At 40.4% G+C, this 25,762-nt stretch overlaps 1 protein-coding gene across 7 annotated transcripts in view; it reads left to right on the top strand.

Annotated features, from left to right (window-relative positions):
- Positions 1-25,762, top strand: part of obscnb (obscurin, cytoskeletal calmodulin and titin-interacting RhoGEF b) — a 487,178-nt gene that overhangs the window by 333,927 nt on the left and 127,489 nt on the right. For 5 of the 7 annotated variants that reach the window (XM_063044498.1, XM_063044500.1, XM_063044497.1 and 2 more), the window contains 5 exons: positions 5,912-6,190; positions 16,821-17,078; positions 17,816-18,082; positions 18,364-18,636; positions 23,427-23,693. In XM_063044498.1, the coding sequence (XP_062900568.1) occupies positions 5,912-6,190; positions 16,821-17,078; positions 17,816-18,082; positions 18,364-18,636; positions 23,427-23,693 (1,344 nt within the window). The remainder of the gene's footprint in view (positions 1-5,911; positions 6,191-16,820; positions 17,079-17,815; positions 18,083-18,363; positions 18,637-23,426; positions 23,694-25,762) is intronic. The other 2 variants (XM_063044503.1, XM_063044499.1) reach the window with 2 other exon arrangements.

Below are 25,762 nucleotides of genomic sequence, written 5' to 3'. Positions count from 1 at the left end.
CACCACTCCAGGTAGTGTATTCCATTACTCTTTGTGTAATAAAAAAAAACACACTTGCCCCACATATCTCCTTTGAACTCCTCCGCCCCCCTCAACCTCTGGAATCAGACATTCCAACCCTGGCTGTCTATTCTATGCCTGTCACAATTTTTTCTACCTCTATCAGATCTCCCCTCAGTCTCGTTCGCTTCAGAGAAAACAACTCAAGTTTGTCCAACATCCCCTTTATAGCACGTGCCCTCTAATCCAGGCAGCATCCTGGTAAAACCCTTCTTCGCCCTTTCAAAAGCCTCCACATTCTTCCTATTTAGGAACAACCAGAATTGAATGCAATGTTCCAGAAGTGGCTTAACTGGAGTTTCATAACATTGCAACATAACTTCCAGACTCTCAATCCCAATAAAGTAAAGCTTGTCCGATGTCGTCTTTATCACCATATCAACCTGTGAAGCCACTTTCAGGGAGCTTTAGACTTGGTCTTTAAGATTCCCCTGCACATCAACACTCGTAAGGATCGTACCATTAATAGTGTGCTGTTCCTATATATATTCGTGATATCTCAAAGTGCAATACTTCATATTTGGCCAGGCTAAACCCAATCCGTCATTCCTCCACCCAAGTCTGCAATTGATCTGTGTCTGCTGTATCCTTTGCCAGTGTTTTAGGCTATCCATAATGCTACCAATCTTTCTTGTTCTAATCTAGAAACTTCAAGTTAATAACTCACCATACCCGTAAGTAAGTAAGTGATTTTATTAGCAAAGTACGAATACGTCACCAAATACAACCCTGAGATTCGTTTTCTTTTGGCCATACTTAGTAAATCCAAAAAACATAATAGAGTCAATGAAAGACCACAACCAGCAGGATGGACAAATGATGACAAACTGAGCAAGTACAAAAGAAATAATAATAAATAAAGAAGTAATATTGAGAACATGAGATGAAGAGTCCTTGAAAGTGAGTCCATAGATTGTGGGAACAGTTCATTGATGGGGTGAATAAAATTGTGAAGTTATCCCCACTGGTTCAAGAGCCTGATGGTTGAGGGGTAATAACAGTTCTTGAAACTGGTGGTGTGGATCCTGAGGTTTTTGTACCTTCTTCTTGATGGCAACAGCAAAAAAAAGCATGGCCTGAGTGGTGGGAAACCTTGATGGTGGATATTGTTTTCCTGCGACAGCACTCCATGTAGATGTACTCAGGGGTGGGAGGGTGGGGCTTTACCTATAGTGGACTGGGCCACATCCAGTCCTTTTTGTAGGATTTTCTGTTCAAGGGCGTTTCCATAACAGCTCCATATACTCTCCACCGCACATCTATAGAAATTTGTCAAAGTTTTAGATGTCATGCCGAATCTTCACAAGCTTCTAAGGAAGTAGAAGTGCTGCCGTGCTTTCTTCATAGTTGAACTTGTGTGCTGAGCCCCAGACAGGTCCTCTGAAATGATAACATCGAGAAATTTCGAGTTGCTGACCTCTCCACCTCTGATCCTCCAATGAGGACTGGCTCATGGACCTCTGGTTGTCCACCTCCTGAAGTCAATAATTAACTCATTGGTCTTGCTCACATTGAGTGAGAGGTGGTTGTTGTGGCACCACCACTCAGCTAGATTTTCAATCTTCCTCTTATATGCTGATTCGTCACCTCCTTAGAATCAGCCAAACTTAAAAATGGCATTGAAGTTGTGCTTAGCCTCACATTCATAACTATTAAGCATGTAGAGCAGGGGGCTAAGCACACAGGCTTGTGGTGCATCTGTGCTGATGGAGATGGTGGAGGAAATGCCAATCTGATCTGAATGGGGTCTGCAGGTGGGGAAATCGAGGGTCGAATTGCACAAGGATGTATTGATGTACTGATTAATTGTGAGGGGATGAATGAATGCCAAGTATTATATAAGTGGTCCATCCCTTATCAATAAAAATCAGCATTCCACTTGCCATCTCAATTAAATGTATGCCCTGCAGGCTAACATGCTTTGTTTTATGTATGAGAACACCCAGATCACCGTGTACATCATTTTGCAGAAGCTTGTTAAGCATTATATATTATTTTTCTTCCTACCAAAGTGGATAGCTGAATTTTTTCTTATTTTCGACTCCATTTTTAAATGTTTTACCACATAGTTAACCTCTCTACACTCATTTTACAACACATTTTGTCCACACACGTATTTTCTAAGACTGGCTTGATAGTTTAAATTATAAATATGCAACAAATTATAAATAGTTGAGCCTGCCGCACTAATCCCTCTAATTATAGTTTTCCAACCTGAAGGTGGACAACTAAAGTTTTCTGCCAGTCATCTTCTGGATTAATATATATCCAGCAATATATAACCAACAATACTGAAAGTTCTTACCTAGTGCTGTAACCTTTCTATGGCACCTTATCAATTGCTTATGCAGAATCACATATATCAACTGTCTCTTACTTACCCACCATTATTATTAATATCCTCAAAGTATTCTAATACATTTACCAAAAAAAGATTTCCCATTTATAGTTACTTGGCTTGCAGTAAAAAAAAAGGAAATTCTTGAAATAGTCAGCAGATCAGGTTGTATCTGTAGAGAACAACAGAGTCAATGTTTCAGGTTAATTAACTTTTATCAGAAAGGCCTGATCTAATACAATCTGGAAAAGCTGGCTGTTTGAATTGGTAAGTTCAGTTTTAATGTATTAGTAAGTTTGTGACTGGCACGATAACTGGTGGTATTGTGAATGGCAAGGAAGGTCGTTGAAGGTTCCAGCAGTATAGAGATCAGTTGGAAAGTTGGATATAATATTTCAGTTGGAGTCTAATCCCAACCATAGCAAAACAATACATTGTGGAAAATCAAATATGGGCAGAACATATAGAAAAATGTTGTAGGTCACTAAGGAAATGTGATGAACAAAGACACCTTGGTATTCAAATCCTAGCTTCCTGAAAATGGCAACATGGAGTGTAAAGGTGATGATGAAGACATCTGGTTGCTGTTTTTCATAGATTGGGGCGTAGAATATAAGAGTTGTCTGTTATATTTCAACATTTCAAAACACTGGTTTGGCAGCACATGGAATAATGTGTGCAGTTCTGATTGCCACACTATACGAAATATGTGATTGTTGTTGAGAGAATGCAAAGGAGGTTCACCAGAATTGCCTGGATTAGATGTTTTTCAATTGCAGAGAGGCATTGGATAGGCTGTGCTTATTTCCTTGGAATGAAAGATGTTGTGGGCTGACCTGAGAGAGTTATATAAAATTATGAGAGATATGGATAGAATAGATAGCCAAAATCTTTTTTTCCGAAGGTAGGAAACACTGGTTTAAGGTGAGAAGAAGGAATTTGAAAGGGGATTTGAGGAGTAAGGATTTTACAGTTGTTGATAACTGGAGCATGCTGCCACAGGAATTGGTAAAATCAGGTATAAATATTATGCTTGAAGTATTTAGACAGACACTTAAATGGTAAGGCAGGTGTCTATTGTAGATAAATAGGGTTAGTGTTGATAAGATAAAAAAAACCAGCACGGATATAAAGGGCCAAAGGGCTTGTTTCTGTGCTGTACTATTCTATGACTAAGTCCTGAAGGCTTTTTGTGCAAATCACAAAGTGAGATGGTGTTCTTTAGACTCACTTTGGGCTTGCATAGAAAGTGCTAAAGGCAGAGATGTCACAGTTGGAGTGGAAGGAAGAACTAAAGTGACAGGCCTGGGCCACTACTGTCAACAATGGGTGTATTCTGGGAAGCATTCCCTCAATCTGTGTTTGAATCCTCCAGATAGAGGAAAGCACATTATGAGTTTCGAATACATACTGGTAAATCAGAGCTTCAGTTGAAAGAAAAAATTTGGATACCTGGAAGGGAAGAGGAAAAAGGGCAAGCAGGTATTGTTGTGAGAAGAGTATGAGTGGAGATGAAAGAATGGATCAGAGTCTCTTTTGAATGCAAAATGAGGGAAAAAGGAAATGTATCAGGTGATAGAAATCACAGAGGAATCTCTCCATTGTCCCAGATTGACCAGATGACCTGTCTACAGTGTAACCCAGGCTTCACCCTATCAGCGATACTCCCTTTGTCCTATCCATCACTCCTCCACACTCTGCAATTTAAAACTAACTTGTTTTCTCTCTTTACCAGTTTTGGTAAAGGTTCTGCAATTGACATGTCATCTGCTTCTCTTTTCATGGATGCTGCCTGACTTACTAAGTGTTCCTAGGATTTGTTTTTCTAATTTTAAGTTATGCAGAAGCTTGTCTAACTGTCCAGAGAACGAAGTTTAAATCCCATCATGGCAGTGTGAAATTTTAATTCGGATAATATTTCAGAATTTTAAATAATTACTCACTTTAGTGATGCCATAAAACTATTGGAATATCATAAATACTCTTCTGTTCCACTGATAACTTCCAAGGTTCTTAATAAAGGTAGTAGACGTGAAATCCTGTCATGTTATTATCGCTCTTCAAAGGCTCTTTTGCTAACATTAAATCTATTCTTAATTAACTTTGCCTCATTACACATGGTCAGATCTAAAATAACGTCTCTAATTGGTGCCACTATTTAAGGACTAACCAGAACTTGCTCAGGACTATTTGACTGGTCCACAGTTATTCCATTGTGTTTATTGCAAGCCCCCATTATTTCTTTATTCCTCCGTCCTACCATGTACCTTTGTTATGTGGCCTAATGACTCTACCAGCTAGTTATTCTTTCCCTTGCGGTTTCTTACCACCATGCAGACTGATTCTACCCATTGATCTACTAACCCAAAATCTTTTCTCACTTTTGTATTAAGAGACCTACTCCATCTCCTTTTTCTTTCTACTTAACCTTCTAATACTAGTCCCACCTAAAAATTGTAAACAAGTTTAGAAAATGTGTTAACAATAGTCCCACCTAAAAATTGTAAACAAGTTTAGAGAATGTGTTAACAGTTTTCCCTACGCGACTCCCTTGTCCATTCGCCCCTCCCCAGCCCTCCCCACTGATCTCCCTCCTGGCACTTATCCGTGCAAGCGGAACAAGTGCTACACATGCCCTTACACTTCCTCCCTTACCACCACTCAGGGCCCCAAACAGTCCTTCCAGGTGAGGCAACACTTCACCTGTGAGTCAGCTGGGGGTGATATACTGCGCCCGGTGCTCCCAATGTGGCCTTTTATATATTGGCAAGACCCGACGCAGACTGGGAGACTGCTTTGCCGAACACCTACGCTCTGTCCGCCAGAGAAAGCAGGATCTCCCAGTGGCCACACATTTTAATTCCACATCCCATTCCCATTCTGATATGTCTATCCACGGCCTCCTCTACTGCAAAGATGAAGCCACACTCAGGTTGGAGGAACAACACCTTATATTCCGTCTGGGTAGCCTCCAACCTGATGGCATGAACATCGACTTCTCTAACTTCCGCTAATGCCCCACCTCCCCCTCGTACCCCATCTGTTACTTATTTTTATACACACATTCTTTCTCTCACTCTCCTTTTTCTCCCTCTGTCCCTCTGAATATACCCCTTGCCCATCCTCTGCGTCCCCCCCCCGCCCCCGTCTGTCTTCCTGGACCTTCTGTCCCATGATCCTCTCGTATCCCTTTTGCCTATCACCTTGTCCAGCTCTTGGCTCCATCCCTCCCCATCCTGTCTTCTCCTATCATTTTGGATCTTCCCCCTCCCCCTCCAACTTTCAAATCCCTTACTCACTCTTCCTTCAGTTAGTCCTGACGAAGGGTCTCGGCCTGAAACGTCGACTGCACCTCTTCCTAGAGATGCTGCCTGGCCTGCTGCGTTCACCAGCAACTTTTATGTGTGTTGCAACAGTTTTCATGTTTTGTTACTTGCTGAAACTGAATAAAGAAATCTTCAAGTTTTATGCCTGTTTACCTCAACTCAAACCCACTCTGAACATTTTTTACAGAACGCATAAGAATTATTCGTGGGCTTGAAGATACAACTATAGTTGAGCAAAACAATGTGAGATTCGTATGTGAGACTTCTCAAGAAGATATTAAAAATGCTCAGTGGTGGTTAGGTGGAAAACTACTTCAAAGTAATGAATGCTGTGTCATCAAAGTTACTGATAAGATACACACTTTGATATTGAAAAATGTCACACCTGATAATTCCGGAACTATTATGTTCAAAGTTGGCTCTGAAAGTTCAACAGCTAAGCTGGTAGTGCAAGAAAAGCCTAAAGGTATGTTCCTCACATTTTGTACCCTTCATGGTGGTTGTTGAAGATAATGTCCCTAATATGTACTTCAGCATGGTTTTCCAACAATTTCACCTGAAGTTATTGATTAAACATGCAACTTTTATGCGACAATATTAATGGTCAAAGAAATCAATAATCCTGAATTTCTTCCAAAACAAATTTAAGTCTTGGAAATGTGAACATGCAACACTATTCTTTAAATGTTATGCGAATTTAAAGGATTACATTGTACTCCCAGTTACCTGTGCAAACCAAGATTCTTAACTTAACTGGAACTTTTGCCTGTGTTTGACCCATATCACTCTACATCTTTCCTATCCATGCAATTGTCCAAATGCTTTTTTAAATGTTGTAATTGTACCCACCTCTACCACTTTATCTGATAGCTCATTCCATATGCTCACCACCCTCTGGAAAAAATTGCACCTCTTGTCCCTTAAACCTGGACCCTTGAGTTTTGGAATCTCCTAACCTGAAGTAAAAACTTTTGAGTATTCACTTCATCTATGCTCCTCTTTAAGGTCACCCCTCAGCCTCATATGCTTGAGGAGAAAAAAGTAATTGCTTGTCCACTCTCTCATAATAACCCAAGCCTTCCTTTCTCTGTAACAGCCTTGTAAATACTTTTGCACTCTCTAGTTTAATGACATTCTTCTGAGAGCAGGACAATTATAGGCTGTTCAAGAATCTTCCAAAGTCCAGAGAGTGTGTTTGAATCAGCAATGAGAACTTCTTCAACATGTATCTGCTGCGTTATTCAGTGGTGACACCACAGTCAGCAATCTACTGTGGAAGACTCTAGAAAATCACAGCAAGAATGATGCAAACCTTAGAACAGGAGTCTTGTTTACTACCAAGTACCTTGCTAAAAATCCATACACACCACATCCATTGCTTGACCTTCATCAATTTGTTTTTGCCACTTCCCCGAAAAACTCAGTTATACATTTGAGGCACAACTTGTACCTCACAAAGCCATGCTGACATTGCCTAATGACTGTACTTATAAATCCTTTCTCTAAGAATCCTCTCCATTAGTTTGCCCACCACTGGTTTATAATTCACAGGATTAGATCCCCATTACCTTTCTTGAACAATGGAATAACATTTACCACAGATTATTGTCAATGCTCCAACAATCTCTTCCCTGGTTTCCTGTAGAAATCTGGGATGTATCCCATTCAGTCCTGGGACCATTAGCCTGTTCTACACTAGCCTCACATTTGTCAAAGTCCCTTGCCCTGGTGAACACTGAAACAAAGTACTCATTAAGGGCCTCCCCTTCCTCCGGTTCTTCATGTATGTGTGGCACACCTCAGTCCTACTCGCCAAGGCCTCCTTAAATTCTCTTTTATCTCTTCTAAGTCCCTTCTTAAGCTCCTTCCCAGCTGTTGTATATTTCCCAAGAGCCCTCTCTGATTTTGTTTCCTAAACCTTAAGTATGCTTCCTTCTTCACCTTGACTAAATGTTCCACCTCTTGTCAACCTTAGTACTTTTATCCTACCATCTTTTCCCTATCTAAGTGGGATTAACCTTTCCAGAACCTCATGCAAGTGGTTATTAACCTCCACATTTCTGCTGTGCATTTTCCTGAAAATATCTATACCCAGTTTATTCTCCAAAGTTGCTGCCTAATACTACTGTAATTATCCTTCTCCTAAATAAATACTTTCCCAATCATCTGTTCCTTTCCTTGACCATGACAATGCTAAAAGTCAAGGAATTGTAGCCAATACCTTCATTTACTCACTCACCGAGAGGTTCTGCCACCTGTACATTGTCTAGTACTAGATCTTCGGCTTGTATGGGAGAGTGAGGAGCTCATCGATTGGCATAACAGGAAAGTAGTCACCCCTAAGTTGCAGGAGGTGGGTAGCTGGGTGACTGTCAGGTGTAGGAATGAAAAGGTGAATAGGCAGTTAGCACAGAGCACTACTGTGGGCATTCCCCTCAATAATAAGTATACCTTTTTGGATACTGTTGTGGGGGGTGACCTTCCAGGGGAGTGCCACAGAGACCAGGTTACTGGCACTGAACATTGGTCTGTGGTGCAAAAGGGAAAGAGGGAGAAAAGGGGAGCTATAGTGATAGAGGACTCAATAGTCAGAGAAACAGACAGGAGTTTTTGTGGAAGTGAACGGGACACCCGATGGTATGTTACCTTGCAGGTGCCAGGACAGGAATGTCTCAGATTGCGTCCGCAACATTTTGGAGGGGGAGGGAGAGCAGCCAGATATCTTGGTACATATTGGTACCAATGACATAGGAAGGGAAAGCAAAGAGGTCCCGAAGAGAGAATTAAGAGAGAGTTTAGAGAGCGAGGCAGAAAGCTGAGAAGCAGGACATCCAGGGTAGTAACTTCTGGATTGCTACCTATGCTGCGCGCCAGTGAGGGTAGAAACAGGATGATTTAGCAGATAAGTGTGTGGCTGGGAAGCTGGTGCAGGGGGCAGGGCTTCAGGTTATCGTATCATTGAGATCTCTTCTGGGGGAGGTATGAGCTGTACAAAAGGGACGGGTTACACCTGAACAGAAATGCGAAGAAATATTTTTAGTCAGAGGGTGGTGAATCTATGGAATTTGTTGCCACGAGCAGCAGTGGAGGCCAAGTCATTGGGTGTATTTAAGGCAGAGATCAATAGGTATCTGAGTAGCCAGGGCATCAAAGGTTATGGTGAGAAGGCGGGGGGGGTGGGACTAAATGGGAGAATGGATCAGCTCATGATAAAGTGGTGGAGCAGACTCGATGAGCTGAATGGCAGACTTCTGCTCCTTTGTCTTATGTCTTATGGTCTTATGGAACCCGAGGGGGGACCAATTTTCTCGTGGGCAGGTTTGTTAGAGTTGTTGGGGAGGGTTTAAACTAATTTGGCAGGGGAATGGGAACTGGAGTGAAGGGACTCAGGATAGGATAGATGGTAAAGGAGCAAAGATAGTGTGCAGTTAGACTGTCAGGAAGGGCAGGCAGATGATGGCCATAATTGCACCCAGCAGGCTGATTATCAGGGCATTAGGGATGCAGAATCAAAAAGGGTAGCAAATATAGTACTCAAAGTTGTATATCTCAGTGCACAGAGTATAAGAAGTATGGTGGATGATCTTGTTGCACTTTTACAGATTGTCAGGTGGCTGAAGGATGGCTGTAGTTGGGAGCTGAATGTCCAAAGTTACACATTGTATCAAAGGGATAGGAAGGTAGGCAGAGGGGGTGGTGTTGCTCTTCTGGTAAGGAATGGCATCAATAGACAATAGGTGCAGGAGTAGGCCATTCAGCTCTTTGAGCCAGCACCACCATTCACTGTGATCATGGCTGATCATCCACAGTCAGTACCCTTTTCCTTTCTTCTTCCCATATCCCTTCACTCCGCTATCTTTACGAGCTCTATCTAACTCTTTTTTGAAAGAATCCAGAGAATTGGCCTCCACTGCCTTCTGAGGCAGAGCATTCCACAGAACCACAACCCTCTGTGTGAAATAGTTTTTCCTCAACTCCATTCTAAATTGTCTACTCCTTATTCTTAAACTGTGGCCTCTGGTTCTGGACTCCCCCAACATCAGGAACATGTTTCCTGCCTCTAGTGTGTCCAATCCCTTAATAATCTTGTATGTTTCAATCAGATCCCCTCTCATCCTTCTAAATTCCAGTGTATACAACCCCAGTCGCTCCAATCTTTCAACATATGACAGTCCTGCCATCCCAGGAATTAACCTCGTGAACCTACACTGCACTCCCTCAATAGCTAGAATGTCCTTCCTCAAATTTGGAGACCAAAACTGTACACAATATTCCAGGTGTGGTCTCACCAGGGCCCTGTACAACTGCAGAAGGACCTCTTTGCTCCTATACTCGATTCCCCTTGTTATGAAGGCCAGCATGCCATTAGCTTTCTTCACTGCCTGCTGTACCTGCATGCTTACTTTCAGTGACTGATGAACAAGGACACCTAAATCATTAGCAAGATGTGACATAGGATGGGACGATGTTGAATCCTTGTGAGTTAAGTTAAGAAACTGCAACGGTAAAAGGACCCTTATGGCAGTTACATACAGGCCTCCAAGCAGTAGCAGGGATATGGACTACAGAGTACAACATGGGAGATTTTAACAAGTAGGTAGATTAGGAAAATCAGGTAAGCAATGGATCTCGAAAGTGAATTTTTTGAATGTCTGCAAGTTTGGTTTTTAGAGCAGCTTGTCATTGAGCCTACTAGGGATCAGCTATACTGGATTGGGTGTTATGTAATGAACTGGAGATAATTTGGGAGCTTAAGGTAAAGGAACCCTCAGGAGTCAGTGATCACAATATGATCGACTTCAACTTGAAATTTGAAAGGGAGAAAATAAGGTTTCACATAGCAGTATTTCAATGGAGTAAAAGAAATTACAGTGGTATGAAAAAGGAGCTGGCCAAAGTAAATTGGAAGGAGATGCTGGCAGGGATGATAGCAGAGTAGCAATGTCATGTGTTTCTGGCAAAAATGAGGAAAATAAAGGATAGATGTATTCCAAAAACAAAGAAATACTCAAATGGCAAAATAATATAATTGCATAGCTTAATATAAAAGCAATCATGTGGATAGCCAGAGGCTTTTTCCCAGGGCTGAAATAACTAACATGAGGGGGGATAGTTTTAAGGTGCTTAGAAGTAGGTACAGAGGGAATGTCAGGGGTAAGTTTTTCCATACAGAGAGTGGTGAGTGCATGGAATGTACTGCTGGCGACAGTGGTGGAGGTGGATGCAATAGGGTCTTTTAAGAGACTCTTAGATAGGTACATGGAGCTTAAAAAAAATAGAGGGCTATGCGGTAGGAAAATTCTAGGCAGTTTCTAGAGTAGTTTACATGGTCAACACAACATTGCGGGCCGAAGGGCCTGTAATGTGCTGTAGATGTCTATGTTCTATGTTCAAAAAAAAAGGCATACAGCAAAGCAAATGTTAGCAGGAAAGAAGGAATTGGGAAGCTTTTAAAACCCTACAGAAAGCAACTAAAAGAATCATTAGAAGGGGGAAGGGGGAATACATTAAATATGGAAGCAAACTAGCAAACAATATCACAAATGAGAAAATCCAAGCAACACACACAAAATGCTGGAGGAATTCAGCAGGCCAGGCAGCATCAATGGAAAAGAGTACTTTTGAGACGAGACCTTTCATAAGGACTGGAAAAAAAGGATGAGGAGTCAGAGTAAGAAAGTGGGGGGAGGGGAGGAAGAACCACGAGATGATAGGTGAAATCGGGAGGGGGAGTGAAGTAAAGAGCTGGGAAGTTTATTGGTGAATGAGATACAGGGCTGGAGAAGGGAGAATCTGATAGGAGAGGACAGAAGACCATGGAAGAAAGAAAAGGGGGAGGAGCACCAGAGGGAGGTGATAGGCAGGCAAGGAGATGAGGTGAATCAGAATCAGGTTTATTATCACCGGCATGTGACATGAAATTTGTTATGGAGTGGCGAAGGGTGAGGTGGGGTGGGCATTACTGGAAGTTTGAGAAAGCAATGTTCATGCCATCAGGTTGGAGGCTACCCAGACGGAATATAAGGTGTTGCTCCTCCCAACTGAGTGTAGCCTCATTACGTTGGTAGAGGAGACCATGGACTAACACATCTGAATGGGAATGGAATATGGAATTAAAATGGGTGGTCAGTGGGAGATCTCACTTTTTCTGGCAGATAGAGCATAGGTGCTTGGTGAAGCTGTCTCACAGTCTACATCGGATCACACCGATATACAGGAGGCCACACCAGGAGCGCCAGATACAGTAGGTGACCCCAACAGACTCACAGGTGAAGCGTCGCCTCACCTGGAAGGACTGTTTGGAGCCCTGAATGGTAATGAGGGAGTTGGTGTAGGTGCAGGTGTAGTACTTGTTCCGCTTACAAGGGTAAGTGCTAGGAGGGAGATCAGTGGGGAGGGACGAATAAGCAAGGGAAACGCATAGGTAGAGATCCCTGTGGAAAGCAGAAATTGGGGGGGGGGGGGCGGACGGAAAGATGCAATTGGTGGTAGGAACCCCAAGCACAATATCAAGGTAGACAGAAAATCTTTTCCAAGTATATATTAAAAATATAAGAGAGAGGAGAGTGGACATAGAACCACTAGAAAATAAGGCCACAGAAATCATAACGGGCTACAAGGAGATAGCCAATGAGCTAAGTAAGTATTTTGCATCAGTCTTCACTGTGGAAGATATTCGCAGTGTGCCAGGTGTCGAAGGGTGTGAGGGAAGAGAAGTGAGTGCAGTTACTATTACAAGGGAGAAGGTGCTCAAAAAGCTGGAAGACCTAATAGCACATAAGTCATCTGGGCTAGATGAACTGCACCCTAGGGTTCTGAAAGAGGTAGCGGTAGAGATTGTAGAGGCATTAGTAATTATCTTTCAAGAATTATTTGACGCTGGCATGGTTCCAGAAGACTGGAAAATTGCAAATGTAACTCCACTCTTTAAAAAAGGAGGGAGGCATCAGAAAGGAAATTATGAGCCAGTTAGCCTGACCTCAGTGGTTGGGAAGATGTTGAAGTCAATTGATAAGGATGAGATTATACAGTACTTGGTGACACAGGGCAAGATGGGATAAGTTCAGCATGGTTTCCTTAAAGGAAAATCCTGCCTGAGGAACCTATTGGAATTCTTTGAGGAAATTACAAGTAAATTACATAAAGGGAATGCAGTGGATGTTGTATATTTGGATTTTCAGAAGGCCTTTGACAAGATGCCACACATGAGGCTGTTTACCAAGTTAGGAGCATATGGTATGACAGGAAGGTCACTGGTATGGTTAGCGCATTGGCTGGTTGGTAGGAGGCAGTGAGTGGGAATAAAAGGATCCTTGTCTGGATGGCTGCCAGTGACTAGGGTGTTCCACAGGGGTCGGTGTTGGGACCAATTTTTTTATGCTGTAAGTAAATGAATTAGACAATAGAATAGATGGCTTTGTTTCCAAGTTTGCAGATGATCCAAAGATTGGTGGAGGAGAATGGGTAAGAAAGTGGCAAATGAAATACAATGTTGGAAAATGCATGGTCATGCACTTTGGTGGCAGAAGTAAATGTGCAGACTATTTTCTAAATGGGGAGAAAATCCAAAAATCGAGATGTTCAGGGATTTGGGAGTCTTTGGGCAGAACAACATAAAGGTTAACTTGGTGAGGAAGGGAAATGCAATGTTGGTATTCATTTCAAGAGGTCTGGACTACAAGAGCAGAAATGTGATGCTGAGGCTTTATAAGGCACTGGTGAGGCCTCACCTTGAGTATTGTGAACAGTTTTGGGCTCATTATCGAAGAAAAGGTGTGCTGGCATTAGAGAGGGTTCAGAGGGGGTTCATAAGGATGATTCTGGGAGTGACATGGTTAACATATGAAGAACATTTGATGGCTCTGGGCCTGTATATGCTGGAATTTAGAAGGACAAAGGAGGATCTCATCGAAACTTTTCGAATGTTGAAAGGCCCAGACAGAGTAGATGTGGAAAGGATGTTTCCCATGGTGGGGGTGTCTATGGCAAGAGGGTACAGCCTCGCGATAGAGGGATTTACATTTGAAACAGGTACAGAGAAATTTCTTCAGCCAGAGGGTGTTGAATTTGTGGAATTTGCTACCACAGGCAGCTGTGGAGTCCAGGTTGTTGGGTGCATTTAAAGTGGAGGTTGATAGGTTCTTCTTTGGCCACAGCATCAAAGGTTACGTGGAAAAGGCTGAGGAGGTGATTTTAAAAATAAAGGATCAGCAATGATTGAATAGTGGAACAGACTCGATGGGCCAAATGGCCTAATTCTGCTGCTGTGTCTTATGGTCCTATCTATAGTTTATGAACTCTCTTCTCGTTAGCTTATCCATGTACTGTGTCAGGAATCCTTCCTGGATACACCTAACAAATTTTTCCCTATCTAAACTTTTTGCACTAAGAAAGTGCCAATCAATTTTTGGAAAGTTGAAGTCACCCATGACAACAACCCTGTTATTTTTGCACCTTTCCCCAAATCTCTCTACTAAACTGCTCATCAGTGTCCAGGTGGTTTATGGAATATTTCCAAAAGAGTGATTGCTCCCTTCCTGTTTCTGACTTCTACCCACACTGACTCAAAGTTCAATATACGGTTTTTCAAGGAATGAATAAATTATATAACCTTGAGATTTGTTTGCTTACAGGTGGTCACAAAGCAAGGAACCCAAAAGAAACCAATTTAAAAAAAATAAGACCAACCCCCAGAGAAAGAGGAAAAAAACACACAAAGCAAATCATATAAATAATAGGATTGAGCAACAACAGTATTCTGAACCAAAATGTGTGTGTCGTTGGATCCAAATCCCCAGAGCAGCCCAGTGTAGGCACAAAGCCTCGGTATTCAGTTCATCATATTAGCGAGGCAAATTGGCGCAAAGTTCGCAGACATGAAGCATAGCAGCTGGGGGCAGTCTTACAGCCTTAGTGTCGCGGAGAGATTAGCCCCCAGACTATTTAGGTCTCAATTTCTCACAGGGACCCAGCTCTGCGAACCACTCTGGGCTTTGATCTTACTGCCGAAGGAGCTATTCTCAACCATTCCAAATTGGCCCGGTGCCCAGAGCAATCCAAACTTGCCTGACTCTCGACACCCTGCCTTTTCAGTCTATATGGGTTGGCATTTAGATTGTCCAAGCAGCAGATTGTACCTTGCATTATGACCTGGGCCTTGCCATGGCGAATTGGACCTGGATTTTACTGCCCAAGAAGCCTTTGTCAACTAATTTAAGTGCCAATTCGGCTTGGCTCTTAAAGCAATCCACCCTTTATCCTGGTTAGTTGGACCTTCTCCGTCCTGTCTTCTCCCCTCTGAATTGTCCACTCCAGCCAGCTCAGCTCCAACTCCAACTCCAAGTACATCAATTTTGCAGTGCAGGAGCGAGGCACATCTCGCGAATTCCTTTTGCTTTCACTCGCTTCTTCATTGTTTGCGGTGATAGTTTACCACAATTTACTTTTATTTTAGAAAGGTGTTATTAATAATGATTTTAATCAAATTCCTTTGCTTTTGATCTTCCAGTAAGCTGTCACATGTCTTCAGTCATGCCATCTTAAACCGGAAGTATCAGTACTCAGTAAGACCATAAGACAAAGGAGCAGAAGTTGGCAATTCGGCCCAACGAGTCTGCCCTGCCAATTTATCATGAGCTGATCCATTCTCACATTTAGTCCCACTCCCCCGCCTTCTCACCATAACCTTTGATGCCCTGGCTACTCAGATACCTATCAATCTCTGCCTTAAATACATCCAATGACTTGGCCTCCACTGCTGCCTATGGCAACAAATTCCATAGATTCACCACCCTCTGCCTAAAAAAATTTCTTCGCATTTCTGTTCTGAATGGGCGCCCTTCAATCCTTAAGTCATGCCCTCTTGTACTAGACTCCCCCATCATGGGAAACAACTTTGCCGCACAGTAGACTCAGGAGATGAAATAGCAAATTAGCAGACATGACTAAGATCTCCTTATTTGCTAGCTTCTTGTGCAAGTGGTGCATGTGAGCTTGATAGGTACATGGATAGCAGGGATATGGATAACTATGGTCCAGGTACAAGTCAATGGGAGTAGGCAGTTTAAATGGTTCGGTGCAAACTAGATGGGCTGAAGGACCTGTTTCTGTGCTGTACTTTTCTAAGACTTCATGACTTTCAAATAACAACTTTGCTGGTAGAACTCATTTTGGGCCGAGATCCTTCATCACCCTGTGAAGGGTCTTAGCCCAAAACGTCAACTGTTTACTCTTTTTCATGGATACTGCCTGGCCTGCTGAGTTCCTCCAGCATTTTGTGTGTATTTTCTTGAAGCATGCTTGATTTCTTCATAATGGGGGAGATGCTAGCTGGATACTTCCATCAGCTAGCACTGCTCTAATAGATTCTGGGAGATGAGGGCTACTTTCTGCTTGTGTAGCTGCCCACATCAGGGTACTTTGCCATAATAGGAGTCCAGCACAGATATGTCAAGAGCTACACAGAACAGGATAGTAGAGGAAAGTGCTCAACTTCTCATGGTATTTTTTTCCTGCATCAGTCCAAAGGTACCTACAGAATATTAGGGTATGCTTGGTGCTAGCAGTCCAACAAGAGCAGAATTACTGAAAACCTTTTATTAGAAGATTTGGATCAGCCCATGATTGAATGGCGGAGCAGACTCGATGGGCCAAATAGCCTGCTTCTACTCCTATATCTTATGGTTTAAAAATCTACTATAAGCACACATTTCATCTTTTATTTTGCTATTTGCATCCAAATAGTATACTAGTCAAATGTGATTTTCATTATTTCATAAATCTGAGTTAACTTTGCTCAATCCTTTTATCATTCTCCAATATTCTCTGTAATTTTATCTTTCATTATAGATACTTGTATTTTCAGTATGAGAAATACTGAGTCACATTTTTGCTAGCCTGCGCTCTTTTTCTTCGCCTTCAGAATATTACTTGCCTTTGGTTGAAGCAAAGAGAATATGTGTTGTGAATATGATGCATTACATCTGTATAAGAGAGTACTTTGAACTTTGGATAAATCAATTATTAGTTTCCATGCATATCAGTCTTTATATTTCAAAATATGTATTGTTCATCGTGGCCTTATTGTTTCATTTTAGTCATTTTCAAACAAAATCTTCAGAACATACAAGCAAATGAGGAAAGTACAGTTTTCCTTCGTTGTGAACTTTTTGAATGCGAAGTGCCTGTAACATGGAAGAAAGGCTCAATAACAATTAAACCTAGTAGTAAATATGAAATGAGGCAGCAAGATTCAGTGGCCGAGTTGGTGATTTCTGACTTAACTTTGGAGGATGCCGGAGAATATTCTTGTGAATCTGGAGATCAGAAGACTAGTGCTTCCCTCAAAGTGGAAGGTAGGATAGATGAGATTCTTCATGTCATTTAAGAATTATAAAATTATTCTATCAATGTTACCTGTCTACTTTTTATTAACTTTATATTTCCTGTTTGTTTCCATCTTTGTGCAGATGTCAGTTCACTTGTTTAGGAGTTTTGTTTATACTTACCATTGAGGGAATGCAAAGTTCAGTCTGATTCCTGGGATGGAACTGTAGTTGAGGTTATGAAATTGGAAGAAATTGAGGTTATCTATCTGAAATATACAAAATTCTGACAAGAGTTGACAGGCTTTAAGACATTTAGGACCCCTCTCCCTTATCCTCGTCAATGATTTGACTGAGAAGACCATTAGGACTAGGATGTAGAGGTATTTCTTAAGAGTGTGGTGAACCTGTGGAATTTACTGCTACGTGGTAGCCAAGTTGTTGAATAAAGCTTTTTATTAGATAGAACAAAGCTTTCTGGGTTTTACCTATATTTAATTTTTTTTTTAATTTCTAGAGCATGTTTAAATAAGTAATTTCTGGACACTGAAGGGGTATGGTGAGAGCATGGGTATGTAGTATTGAAATTGAGACTTTGTTTTCAGGATCTGTTATTTATTTTAGAGTTGAATTATTTATTATTTCTCATAACTGAAATTTATATACAACTTGAAGAAATTATTTGGAGCTTCTTTGATCTGGTTGTAGTGTCATAATTGCATATACCATAATGGTAATTAAATTGTTTCTTGTATTAATGTAAATAGCTTTACCTGCCTATTTCAAACAAGAGCTACAGAATGTGGAAGCAGTTGAGGGGCACACAGCTAATCTACGCTGTGAACTTTCTAAACCCACTGCTACTGTTGAATGGAGAAAGAGACTTCTTGTGCTTCATCCAAGTGACAAGTATGAAATGAGCCAAAAAGGTGCCACCGTTGAGCTGTTAATTCATAATGTGAAACCAGGAGATGCCGGCAAATATACTTGTTATTGTGGGAAACATCAAACAACAGCTTCCTTGACTGTTAGAGGTGATAATTCAACTACTTAAACATATTGCAGATACCTTTTCCATGAGAAAGCAATTTACTTGAAAACTGCCTCAATTTTTGTTAAGTAATTTATTTCTTAAATAAAACTTCCAATTGTAAGGTTATAATTTTTTCACATATCACATAGTTATATTGGCGTTCTATTTATTGGTTAAAAAGAACTTGACCATTATGGTTATGGTCAAGAAAGTAAACGTTTTGTAAGCTATATTTGATAAAGAAAGGAAAGGTACTGATAATGTTTTTGCTTCATTTTCCAGACCGTGAAGTAAAGATAGTTTCTGGTTTAAAAAACAGTGATGTCTTTGCCGGTGAGTCAGCCACATTTGAATGTGAGCTCTCACAGAAGGATGTGGAAAATACGCAGTGGTGGCTGGATGGTTCACCCCTTCAGAATAATGATCTGAATGAGATATCTGTTCGAAATGGAAATATTCACACATTAACGCTACAAGGCCTGGGAACTGATGACTCAGGAACAGTAACGTTTAAGGCTGGGGCTCTTACTTCTTCAGCAAAGTTATTAGTTAAAGGTATTATTGGATAATAGCTTTCAACCTTTATATCAACGTTATTTTCACTAACCATCTTTAAATCTGTAGAATATCAAGACTGAATGGATTTCATTTTGGAATTAAGAAGTGCTCGCTGGTGACTGTAGAGGAAGAGGCTGCTGGGGTGGAGTGAGAAAGCCTCATGACTTGCACTGTATGTTTTTGAAGTCCTTGTACAAGGCCGGGAACTATATTGTGTCATTGAGGTGGGTGTGGGGTATGCAAGGAAAGAGTGCACAAGATATGTCAGTGCTTCCATATGCAGATGTATAACTGTGCAGAATGAAAGCCTGCAAGCTACCAATTAAAGATTCTTCTTTCCTGGAACTTGACAAGCTCAGAATTTTACAACTGATCATGAAAGAGAGCACTTTACGGGGTTAGAAACAGACAGAGATCAGAGGTTATGGAAGATCTACACTCAGTAGCCACTTTTTTAGCTACACCTGTGCTCCTGTTCGTTAATGCAAATATTTAATTAGTCAATCATGTGGCAGCAACTCAATGTGTAAAAGCATGCAGACATGGTCAAGAGGTTTAGTTGTTGATCAGACCAAACACCAGAATGGGGAAGAATTGGGATTAAGTGACTTTTACTGTGGAGTGATTGATGGTGCCCGATGGGGTGGTGTACCTGCTGACCTCCTGGGATTTTCAGTGACAAGCAGTTCTGTGGGCAAAAACGCCGTGTTAATTATAGAGGTTAGAGGAGAATGGCCAAATTGTTTCAAGCTGACAGGAAGGCGATGGTAACTCAAATAACCACACATTACAACAGTGGTGTGCAGAAGGGCATCTCTGAATGCACATCTCGAACCTTGAAGTAGATGAGCAACAACAGTGGAATACCACAAACGTGTACTATAATATATTACAATAATGGTATAGAAAGAACATTGGTACTTGAGAGGCTGCAAAAAATATGCATCTAATAGTGATGGTAAAATGTTTGTGGGCAGAAAAGCCATGATTGGTAGGAGGAGGCCAAAGGTACTGGGGAGGCACTGCCGTAGCTGACCACCCTGAACCCAAGTTCCAAAAGGAATATGATGTACAAATATTGGGCGCTGATAATATGAAATGTCTGGACAGTTGCTCATGAAATTTGATTGCTTGCATTTTGCCACCCCAATGCTAAACCAAGATTGTTAAACAATAGCACTCAAACTCAATTTCAGTGACATTAGGAGTGGCGGAGCTTGATGAAATGATGAATCTTTTAAATAAATGCCAAGTATATTTCAGAAAGATAAATTATAACTTGTAATGATGAGCCTAATTAACCCTGAAGTTAACACTTGGCAGCAGTGACCAAAAAATAGATTTGTTATTTATTAAGAAACTAATGAAAAGAAAAAAAAAGAACAAAGTAGATTTTGTTGAACTGGATATTATTAAGGGGATATTAGTATCAACAATGAAGTGCTATTAAAATATGCAGAATTTCAATTTTTAGTTTGTTGTAAAAGATTGACTAATTAAACCTACCATATTAGCCATTATTCAGTCTAGTGTATTGACTCATATCACTTTCCTTCCTTGCTTTCTTTACTTGCTTATATTCTCAGTAGTGTAATTTGATTTCTTGTTAGAATATTGAAATGTTTTAATTATATTGATTGATTGAAATGTGCTTTTTCTTTAGTTTGCAATCTAATTAGACATTGATACTAAATAATCAATCTAGAGAAAATAAGTATCTAAAGGTTTGCATTTTCTTAATGGTCATATCTCATTTGGTATACTGCCTTCAGTTATGCATATAAAACCTCAAAGGATATAGTATAGTTTCCTAGAAAATGTATCAGAGCTTTACAGTTCTAAATTATGCAGACTATTTGGCTTGTAATCCATTGAGTTTAATGGGCAATGAGAGTGATTTAATTAAGCAGTTTAAATTATTTACTGGAATAGAATTAACACAGAAAAATTTGCACTTGGGTATGGGGTCCAGTGCATAGGGTGTTATTTTAAAATTAGAAACTAGGCTCTTCATAAGTGAAATTTCAAGTCACTTTTCCCATTCAGACCAGAGGGAAATTGTGAAGCATATTCTTCCCAAAGACTGCCAATCCTGAATCAGTTTAAAATTTCAAGATTTAGATAGGTGAATTTTTGATGAATATAAAAAGAACATGATCAAAGTTGAGCAGAGGTACAGAGTAGTCATGATTTGAAGGAAAGGCAGAATCGGGTTAAGTGACTAAGAAGTGTTCCCTTCCACATGTGTCATTCACTTACACTAAATTCTTTCATTATTGTAAAAACAACCTCTGAGCTTTAACTCAAAAAAATCTTTTTTTGAAGTGGGAAAAATGCATACATGTATTAAATGATCAGTATTCAATATTTCTGCATCCTCTCACTTTCATATCCGAGACTGGGATGGACACCTGTTCCCCATCGGAACCAGGCTCCAAAATTATTCAAGCTGCATTCCAGTGACAGATTTGGGTAGTCTATGCTATTATAATTGGAAGCTGGCTATGACCACATTGTCTTCTTTAGGCAATATCATGACCACAGGAAGCTATAGTAAGTTTTTTAGCATAATTTTTTTACACCTTAACATTCCAAAATAAAGTTTGATTTCTAGCCAAACCTTAGTGCTAAATTTACATTCTGTTACAAAGATGCTGATAGTAAACTTAGGAGTTAAGCAAACCCTCAACATACTACAAAAAACATACTGCTGGAGGACTCTGTAGGTAAGGCGGTGTCTGTAGAAGGAAATGGACCATCAACGTTTTGGATCAAAGCTCTTCATCTGGAAGTCTACAAGGAGTTCAAGGACTTCTTTGTAATTCCAAAATCAATTTTTTTTTTCTAAACTCCAACAGATATAGGTTCATCCTGTTTGATTTTCTTCATTAATTGATTCCTTTATACAGACATCAACCCAGTTAACATTACACTGATTCCAACTCAATCAAATCATACCTTATATACCGTATAAACCACTGCTTCTCAGCGGATCATGAATTATATACCAAATTCAGAGACTTTAACTTCAAATACTCTTCTTTAAGTAGGCTAAGGTATGCTCCTGAGCAAAGGCAATCACAAATTTCATCATTGATGCCCATCCTAGTTTAATTACTCCTAAGATATGGAAAATATTGGGGACATTTGTTGTCTTGAGTGCAGTGTTGTATAGAGGGACAAACTGGCAGAGTACCTTTATTTTGCCTTCGTTAAGTTTACGACACATCCTCTGAAATGCTTCCATGAATTAATCAATAACTATGTTGAATTCTGCCTCCAGACAATTGTAAAAGTAAATCATAAGCACAAGAGATTTTACAGTTGCTGGAAATTGGGAGTAGCACAGATAAAATGTAGGATGAACTTAGCAGTTCAGGTAGCATTTACTGTATGGATAGGAACAAAGAGTCAATGTTTTGGGCTGGGACCCTTCATCAGGACTGGAAAGGAAGAAGAAAGAAGGCAGAATAAGAAAATGGGGGGGTGGGGTCGGGGAAGGAGAACAAGCTGGAGTACATTTTGAAAAGTTAGGGAGCAGCGAGAAAGGATCTCACTGAACATCCGTTGAAGAGAAGTTTGACCAGCTATGTTGTGTTGCATTTCAACGAGTTGTGGTGACCTTGACTCTGTAGTGGAAGTAATACAAGTGGAGCAGTTTTTTTTAGTCTATCCTATAGATTTGTTGTAGTCCACCAGCAAACTTGCTGGATGTGAGCTGCAGCATTACAGCAAAAAAAGATTATGGAAAGTAGTTAGATGTTCGACACTGTTGAGATTGGATCTGTTGTGAGCCAGTGATTCACGTATGTAATTCTGATAGATTAATCAGCGACTTAATAGGAGATTTTGAATATATTCAAATTTTGATAATGAAGTTTGTTCTCAATTAAAATTCCAGATAGGCATCAGCTAGTAAGTCAAATATTTAACATACAGTACAATAAATCATCATCCTAATGTTTGGGATTGCCGCTATCTCATTGTTTACTTGGACGTTATTTATGAGCTTAAAATGTTTAAATTTTATGGATGATGGCTCACAATCTGTCACAGTGACATAGTTATCATCCAATCAGTTCAAAAATCAAAAATAATATTTCAAGATTAAAGCTTGTTTATTTTCATTCTTCAGTATATGACTGTTAAGGAAAACAAAATGATCGTTACTCACCCCTGGAACAGGACCCCACCAAAAAACATCAAACCATTGTCTCCCGTACCATCACTGCCCTTATCAACTCTGGAGACCTTCCATCCTCAGCTGCTAAACTCATAATTCCCACACCCCGTACCGCTCGGTTTTACCTCCTCCCCAAGATCCACAAGCCTGACTGTCCCGGTAGACCCATAGTTTCTGCCTGCTCCTGTCCTGACGAACGGTTCCAGCCCAAAACGTTGACTGATTGTTTCCATAGATGCTGCCCGACCTGCTGAGTTCCTCCAGCATGTTGTGAGTGTTGCTTTGACCCCAGCATCTGCAGAGTATTTTGTGTTTACGATTGTTATTCTGGATCTGAGTTGAAATGACTTTATTTCTTACATCCATCACATACGTGAGGAGTAAAAATCTTTGTTACATCAAATGCAACTTTGAAAAAAATGCAATAAGCATAAAGAACACAAAGAAAAAATATACAATAAATATAAATATGAAAACAATCCTTCAAAAGTTATGTACTCATTTGATCCCAGTTTGCTATTTGTTAAAATAAAGATGATAATCTTAAAATATTTGAATTTCTTTTGCTGCTGCTACTAAACCTCCTATGGATGTTGATTAACAGATCCAACGGTTGAGGTAGTAAGCGAAATGGAAGATATTACTAGAGAGGAGCATGACACAGCAGAGTTGATCTGTCAGTACTCCAGACCAGTCAAAGCTGTGTGGAAAAGAAATGACAAAGAGATTCAGCCTGATGGTCATCACATAATTATTGACCAAGACTGGAATGTAGCAAAGCTGAAAATCTGTGAAGTCACCCCAGCGGACAGTGGGATGTATACTTGTGAAGCAGCTGGAACAAAGGTTACAGCAGTGCTCAGTGTTCTAGGTGAGCCCAGGAGAAATACAATGCTTCCCACAATATAGTGCATTATTGCTAAATTGTTAACATAATTTAAAATTACAAGAAAATTAACAAACTAAAGGATATTTATGAATGGACAATTTACAAAGATGAACTTCTAAAAATTAGCTTTGTAGTCATTTAACCACCAGCTTTTAATTAATCTCATCCACTCACTAATTCTTCAACCATTTGTAGAGGTTTGGCTCTAACCCACCACCACCAGCCGCCTTCTGGATTTCTTAATCTAAAAAGTTGCTGATGATCATGATTATCTTACCAGGTGGGAAATGCACCAAATGCCTATTCATTCCACTTTTTTTCGACAGCTTTTCAAACCCATTTTAACACTGAGCTGTGCAAGTGTACCTTTTGATAATCAAACCTTATTTTCTGTTTCCAGCAAAAAAAAGAACATCTAAAATGAATTTTCAAAATAGACTAAAATTTAAGTAAAAGTAAAGAATGCATAGGTGTGCCAGCTTAGTCATGTAATGGTTTACAAGACAGATGACATGAATTTTTGAAGTTGACATATTTGAAGAAGATCTTGATGGAAAAACTGATTTTCATTGATAATGCATATCTACCACAGGAGCTTAGGGCAGTTTGCTACCAAGCTTTGTACATTATTGTACAAATTATGAAAGCTTGTGGTACATTATAAATGTGAATTATCCTGTTGTACATGCTGGCCATGAACGGAAAGGTATTTTACTCTATCTCCCCAAGAATGTTCCAACTTTCGTTTCTCTCCCTCTCCCACCTCCCCCTACCCCCTCCCTCCTCATGACTGGGCCATATACACTTATCTTTTGTAGGATGTTCTGTTCAAGGGCATTGGTGACCATCAGCTGTAGTTCTTTTATCTTTTCCATCCCACCCCTTAACATCTTAAAGCTAACTTGTTTCTTCCAACATTTCACAGAGACTCTTTACCATTCTTCCATTCCCATCAATTGCCCACTTTCTGTTTCAACCACAGGTAATGGAACACTTGTTCTTTCATCTTTCCCCTTCCCACCATTCTATCATCTAAGCATCTTTCCAGGTGAAAGCAATGATTCACTGGCATTTGTTCCAATCGATGTTCACAGTGTAGACAAGACTACTATATGTTGGAGAAGCCAAACAGAGAGTAATTGAGCACTTTGTGGAGCATTTATGTTCAGTCTTCTTGTTTTCTTTTGCCTACCACTTTAGTTTTCTATCCCAATCCCATTCTGGCTTATTGCTTTGTGGCCTCTTGCACTGTTACAGTGAGTCTGAATAACACCATTTTCTGACTGGGCACATTACAGTTTTCTAGAATTAATATTGACTTCCACAACTTCAGGTAGCTTTTTGTATCAGTCACCCATCTGTGATATGGACACAGTCTGTTTGTTTATTCTCTCCCCCCACCCCCTCCGCCCATCGATCTTCTCATAGTTGCGGTCGTGGTCATGCCCAGCCTTACCTGCTGGGAATGTCTTCCTGCTGTATGTTTCACATCTCCTACTGTGACAAGAGGCCTAGGTGAGGATGGTGAGGACCCAAGTGCTGAAGCATCCAAAACTAGAATCGAGAGATAATTTTGAGACTGAGACAAGAACAGGGTTCTTGACTAGATGCTAGACAAAAACCTGACAAGACTAGACGAGAATCCAAACTAAACAGAAATCCTAAATGCAATCTAAGACTTAACCAAAGTTGAGCTGATGATTGAGCAATGAACCTGAGTTCAGGTGCTCTTTAAACATGCAGATCTTGGCGTGTATGCCTACAAAAACTTCCTGTACATTCCCAAACCAAAACCCATGGATGAACCAGGAGATTACTGGTGTTACTGATGCTATTTTCCATTGCTCTGGGAATACACCACTCGGGAAGCATAGCTGGAAGAGGCAGCAGAGAGGACTTGCAAGTTCTGCACTGCATTCCTTTAAGACCCTAGCTGGAATCTAGTCAGGGCCAGATGCTTTGTCAGGCTGAAGCTGTTGTATAATTTTCCTGATGTCTTTAGGTTTGAAGATGATTTTGTTCAGTGAGGTGGTAGTAAGCTGCTTGACATC

Source organism: Mobula hypostoma, chromosome 3, assembly GCF_963921235.1.
Source record: "Mobula hypostoma chromosome 3, sMobHyp1.1, whole genome shotgun sequence".
Taxonomy (NCBI): domain Eukaryota; kingdom Metazoa; phylum Chordata; class Chondrichthyes; order Myliobatiformes; family Myliobatidae; genus Mobula; species Mobula hypostoma.
Note: the sequence above shows the minus strand (reverse complement) of the source record. Positions and strands in the feature narration are given on the sequence as shown.